Source organism: Oryctolagus cuniculus, chromosome 12 (assembly GCF_964237555.1).
Source record: "Oryctolagus cuniculus chromosome 12, mOryCun1.1, whole genome shotgun sequence".
In the NCBI taxonomy this organism is placed as follows: Eukaryota; Metazoa; Chordata; class Mammalia; order Lagomorpha; family Leporidae; genus Oryctolagus; species Oryctolagus cuniculus.
In genome coordinates, this window is record NC_091443.1 from 64,973,525 (window position 1) to 64,979,746 (window position 6,222).

The following is a 6,222-nucleotide window of genomic DNA, read 5'->3' on the forward strand; positions in this document are numbered from 1 at the left end:
GAGAGTTGTTAGACACACACACACACACACACACACACACACACATTTAAGTAGGAAAAGCAGGGAAATCATCAAATTGCGAGAGCTCTCTGGTGAAGTGCATCTGTTTCTCATGTTGTCAAAATGTCACAACACTTGGAGTCTGACGAAGATAAGCAGGTACTTGCTGCAGCTGATGGGCCACGGCGCCACCACTTATGATGTCCTATGAATAGACACACTCCATGCTGCATCCCAGGGCTGACACCTCTTGGGTCAACCCCTAAACCTTCACTCGTACTTGGGTTTCTGAGGATGGAGGGCTCTGTGGACCAAACAGACCGACAGACACAGAGGCAAGGGCATCGGACAGGAGCTATCGCACGTGCTGTCCACTCTGGATTCCAGGTGCGTGCTTCCGGCCTGGCAGGCGGACTGGCGGGGTCTGCATCTCTATTTTGGAACTTCCAGGCTATGAAGGCTCAGGGAAGTAGTTCACCTTTCCCAGATTGCTCATGTGTGAGATGAGGGTGCTAAAGCGATGGACAGGCTCCAGCAAAACGACACAGGCCAGGCACACCATGCAGCTTCTGGAACCCCATCTGAGGAAAACTGGAGAGGAGCGGGGTAAGCTGCGGCCTGGGACCCCGCGTCCCAAATCAGAGTGCTGGTTAGAGAGGCTGGCACCGTGGCTCACTTGGTTAATCCTCTGCCTGTGGCGCCAGCATCCCATATGGGCGCCAGGTTCTGTCCCGGTTGCTCCTCTTCCAGTCCAGCTCTCTGCTGTGGCCAAGTGCTTGGGCGCCTGCACTCGTGTGGAAGACCAGGAGGAAGCACCTGGCTCCTGGCTTCGGATCAGTGCAGCGCCGGCCGTGGCGGCCATTTGGGGAATGAACCAATGGAAGGAAGACCTTTCTCTCTGTCTCTCTCTCACTGTCTATGATTCTACCTGTCAAAATTAAAAAAAAAAAAAAAAAAAGAGTGCCGGTTAGAGGTTAGAGCCACATGCTGCAACTGCACTGCTTCTGATCCAGCTCCCTGCTAATGTACCTGGGCAGGCATCTGAAGACAGCCCAAGTGCTTGGGCTCCTGCCACTCATGTGCGAGACCAGGTTGGAGTTCCAGGCTGCTGGCTTTGGTCTAGACTAGCCCGCCCTGGCTGGTAAGGCCATTTAGGGGTGAACCAGCAGATCTCTCTCACTATCTGTCAGTCTGTCTCTCTCTGTCATCCTGCCTTTCAAATAAATAAATACCAGAGAAGAACTGGATGGGTGGCAAGTGGCACAGTGACTCAGACGCCGGCTGGAGCGCCCGCAGCCCTCATCAGAGCACTGGGTGTGGTCCTGGTTCTGCCTCCAGTCCCAGCTTCCTGCTGACGTGCACCCTGGGAGACAGTGCGGATGACGCAGGACTTGCCCCCCCCCCCCCCCCCCCCGGGTGGGAGCTCTAGATGGAGTTCCTGGCTCCTGGCTACAGCTTGGCCCAGCCCTGGGGAGTAGACCAGTAGATGGAAGATGCCTCCCTGTCTCTCAAAAATAAATAAATAAATGACCATTTGTAAACATTACAAATAAAGGAAAACTGGATCGAAAGAAAGATTACTATACCAAAATAAAATCGCTTTTAGGAAAAATAAACACTCCCAAGGGAAGACCCATGTGCCTCCTTGTCCACCGAAGCCAACGCAAGTTCACAAACAGAGCGCGCAAGTGCAGGAGCCGTGGACGGGCGCCGTCGGTCAGTGCCGACTTCTGCTTCTGTTTCCCGTCCCTGTTCTCAATGTGGCACTGTCCTGTGAGCCACTGGCACTGAGCGCTCTGGCTGCACAAATCTGTACTGCAAACGTTTTCCTTTGTGAAGAGGAACAAGCCAGAAGCTATTCTTAGCAAGGAAAAAAAGTCCCAGCTTTCTTCCTATACGTAAGCTCAGCAAGCTGCACCAGCCACCCCCCGTGGGCACAAGGCCCCACTCTCCACAGCGTGCGGGCACACAGCAGCACTCTGTCTCCAAACCCCGGCCCCGGCGGCCCCTGCAGGAGGCCCGATATTCATTCATTCACTCATTCATTCATTCATTCATATGACTGAACACAGCTGCAGCCACTGGGCCCTCAGCAAAGACTGGTCAATTAAAAATGTCAGGGGTGGGCAGTTAGCCTAGTGGTTAGGATGCCCACAGCCCACAGCCCACAGCCCCAAGCTCCAGCTCCCCATCACTGCAGATGCTGGCAGGCAGCGCTGAGAGCTCAAGTGGTTAGGGTCCTGCCACTCACAGGGGTGACCGGGACTGAGTTCCTGGCTCCCAGCTCCGGCCCGCGCTCAGCCCCAGCTGCTGTAGGCATCTGGGAGTGAACCGGCAGACGGGGGCTCTGTCTGTCTCTTTCTCATCAATGAAAATGTCCATGTGGATTGAAATATAGATTAAAAATGTATTGAAATCTGAAAAGGCCACAACATGAGCTACCTGCTTTGGGTCTAAAACGGTGTGGGTGTCACCCACCCTGAAGCTGTACCTGCTGGCGGAGAAACGCCACACGCTAAGTGGAGACACTTAGGACGTCATTTGCAGGCTGTACAAACTTATCAGCTCCCACGTGAGCCTGCTTAGAGTTGCTGAATTCCAGGGCCCCTGCGGCTGCGTTGGCAGGGCCACACCAGATGACTTCGCAGGCCTTACAGGGCCGGGTCACAGAGCTGGCAAAACAGACCTCCTGCTGCCAAGCCACAGGCCCAGGAGGGGTGCCAGGGAGAAGTCATTTTGGGAGAGCTGCAAGTAAGTGGGTTTGCAACCTCGTGAGCCCGAAGAACAGCCCTGGGCATGGGCGCAGAAGTGGCCTGCGGGCCGGAACGGCAGCAGCCTGGCCAGGAAGGCAGGAGGAACCCAGGGACTCACACTTTGCGCAGTGGTACGGGAGCCTGGCATGGACGTGCCCTGGGACCTGAGGTCCGTGGAGGGGCACCAAGAGCAAGGCGCTGTGTGGGGGCGCTGGCAGCCAGGGGCTGTTTTTCTCCAGGCAGTGGGGCTGGGCGCTGCCCTGCAGCAGAGGTCATGGGCAGGGGGCAGTGAGAAGAGGTCGGAGGGCTTGGCCACAGGCATTTGGGCACCCTGCTCAGAGACCCACAGCAGAGCCTGCTCCTCCGTCAGCACATCTGCAGCACGGGGCCTCAGCTGCCCTCCTCCACCAGGCAGGCCCCCGGTGCTGAATGAGCACTGACCCAACGGTGCGAGCAGTGAGGGCTACAGAGGCTGACCTGCTGTGCCCCAGGCCGGGCCAGTGGGCCTCCTGGGTCCTTTGCCCCCAGCAGGTGGAGGGCAGAGGAGCTGACCTCGCTTCCTGACCATGCACCAGCCCATCTGGAGACTGGTGCTCACTGAAGGGAGGGGCCTGAAGCAGAAGGTAGACTGGAAACCATGAGGCCTGACTTTTAGTCCTGGCTTTGTTGTCATGGACACGATGGCCCTGGGGAAATCACTTTATCCTACCTTGCCCTTGGATAAGTTCAGGGAGTCAGCATGGACCTCCGGGTCCCAAACCCGGCTGCTCACCAGGGTCACCAGGGGATCTTCACACACAGGGGCCCCCCTACATCAGGAGCTTCGGGGCAGGGCTTGGGAACGGCACTGCTTAGGCCCCCGGTGCTTCTGATCCACAGCCTGGTTTGGACTGTGCTGGGACGGAGTCTGCAGGCACGGGCAGCACCAGGAGTACCAGGACAGCGATTTTACGAAACGCCCTTGTTTTCTATGCTGTCTCTTGGGACAGTGGCCTGCTCAGAGCTGCGCCAGAACTGCCTCCATCCTGGACGGGGCTCAGTGCACTGCCACTCTTCCATGCAGCTGTGCACAGCACACACTCCTGCAGTTGCTGCGAGGCTTAGTCATGAGGCCGGGGAGCTGGAAGCCACAGCCTGCGCGCTCACAGGCCATGGCCCAGGAAGGGATGGGCTGCGACTCCCAACCAGCACCCTCTGTGGGTCAGCCTGAGCCAGCCTCGCCGCTGGGGCTGGGAGTGGGGAGGGAGGGGTGACATGGGGTTCCAGCCGCGGGTGCGTGGTGCGAGCGTGGCCTCTCAGCACCCCGCTGGCCCCATGAGCGTCCCTCTTTCAGGTCCTCCACGTGGCGAGCACGCTGACTGCGTTTCCTGTGCACAGGTGCTATGCCAAGCGCTCAGCTACACTGCACCCTCCTAAGGGTCCTAAGAGGGTCTTTATCAGCTCCAGGTCTGTACAGCTTATGTCATCCGCCAAGGCCACAGGGACAGGGACTGGTCTGGGGGCTCTTTTCCCAACCTATCCCACACTCCAGCCCGCCAGGCTCCGGGCTCAGGGCCTCCTGCACCACGGGGCGTCCCCCGGCTCACCTTGGCCAGCCTCGCTCTCTTGATGAGGTCGTTGAGTTTGCGCACGGCTGCCTTCTGGGGAAGGCTCTGGATGTCTCTGAAGAGGTCTTGGGCCTCGGCCTCGAAGAGCCGGCGGTTGTCGGTGTTCTGCAGGGGCTGTGCCCAGAAGGAGCCAATGTACACGCGCAGCACCTCGGGCGTGTTGATGACCTTGCCTAGGGACCACATGAGGGCCCCGTACACCCGCATCAGCTGCTGCGTGTCCACCTGGTCGGCCTTGTTGAGCACCACACGGATCTTGTCGTCCTGGCCCCGGAAGGCCTTGATGGCTTCCGAGAACTCGTCCGAGATGTCCAGCTTGTGAGCGTCGAAGAGCAGGATGATCCTGTCGACCCGCTCGGCGAACCACTGCAGGACCTGGCAGAAGTCATAGCCTGCAGGGAGAGGAGGGCACAGTTACGGGGGCTCCCAGGGTCCTGTCTTCAAGCTGGAGGCAGGGGGGACCTCACGACCTGAAAATCATTTCCCCGGGGCCCCGGGCCTGGGTGCATGTGGTTAGAGCTGGGGCCTGTGGCTCCCGGTCACGGGGGTCAGCTTTGCTTCCGTCCACATATGTGGAGTCTGGGAGCTTCCCATGCACTCCTCATTTACCTGCATAGCCATGGGACCAGGGCTCTGTCCCACCCAGGACGGACGGGTCCAAAGCTCTTATTTCTGCCCAGTCTCACGCTGCTGGAAGCACTCAGGAAGGAGAAGGGAGAGACCAGAGACTGCGTGGAGTCACAGGGGTGCAGCAGGCCCGATGGAGGAGTGGCCCTGGCGGGACCCAGGCCGGCAGGGTCTGAGGTCAAGGCCTGTCCAGCCACAGCACTCGTGCTATTTCTAGCTTAAGTATTTTATAAATATTTTGAAAAATTATGATGTCTCTCAGCCATTCTGTGAAATAGTCCCTTGCCAATTTCTTTTTATAAATGACCAGGTCCACAACAAATTCTGTTTAGCTCACACTGGCCATGAACCAATTTGATCCAAATCATGCAGCTAAATAAACACTCTTCAGCCTGAGGTCAAGACACTCAGGCATGTCCCCAGGGAGGCAGATTCCCATGGAAAGCAAACAAGCGGAGGCCAATCCCACCCCATTTATTTTTAATCTCAAGGTGATGGACAGGAGGACCAGCGCCCCAGTCCAGCCCGGCCTGCACCGAGACCGCCTGCCCTGACTCCCACGCTACTGCTGTCCCTTTTTCTTTTCAATTTTACAAAGTCTCAAATACACAAAGTTTGTGGAAAATAGAATTAAAAGGTAGATTTGTTTTAGTGCACAAAATTTTGAAATCCATCCATATTTTTTCTCTTTTAAAGATTTTTTTTATTTACTTGAGAGGCACAGTTACAGAGAGAGAGAGGGAGAGGGAAGACAGAGAGAGATCTTCCATCTGCTGGTTCACTCCCCAAATGGCTGCAATAGCCAAGACTGAAGCCAGGAGCTTCTTCTGAGTCCCCCATGTGGGTGCAGGGGCCCTAGCACTTGGACCCAAGAATTTGGGCCATCTTCCACTGCTTTCCCAGGTGCATTAGCAGCGAGCTGGATTGGAAGAGGAGCAGCTGGGACTTGAACTGGTTTTCTAATACGGGATGTCAGTGTTGCAGGCAACGGCTTAACCTACTGTGCCACTATGCTGGCCCCCTCAGATACTTTTGAAAAGCAAGGGTTGGTGTTTCAATGCCAGTGTCCCATATCTGAATGCCTGAGTCTGACAGCCACCTCTGGTTCCTGACTCCAGCTTCCCGCTAATGCAGACCTTGGGAGGCAGCAGTGCTGGCTCAGGTAGTCGGATTCCTGCCACTCGCATGTGAAAGCCGGTGGAACTCCTGGTTCCCAGCTTCGGCCTGGGTCCAGC

The 6,222-nt window shown here is 56.9% G+C and overlaps 1 protein-coding gene across 1 annotated transcript in view; it reads right to left on the bottom strand.

The window, feature by feature from the left end:
- EHD4 (EH domain containing 4) overlaps positions 1–6,222 on the bottom strand; it is a 75,797-nt gene that overhangs the window by 12,257 nt on the left and 57,318 nt on the right. The window contains exon 4 of the mRNA XM_002717963.5: positions 4,340–4,752. Coding sequence (XP_002718009.3) covers positions 4,340–4,752 — 413 coding nt within the window. The remainder of the gene's footprint in view (positions 1–4,339; positions 4,753–6,222) is intronic.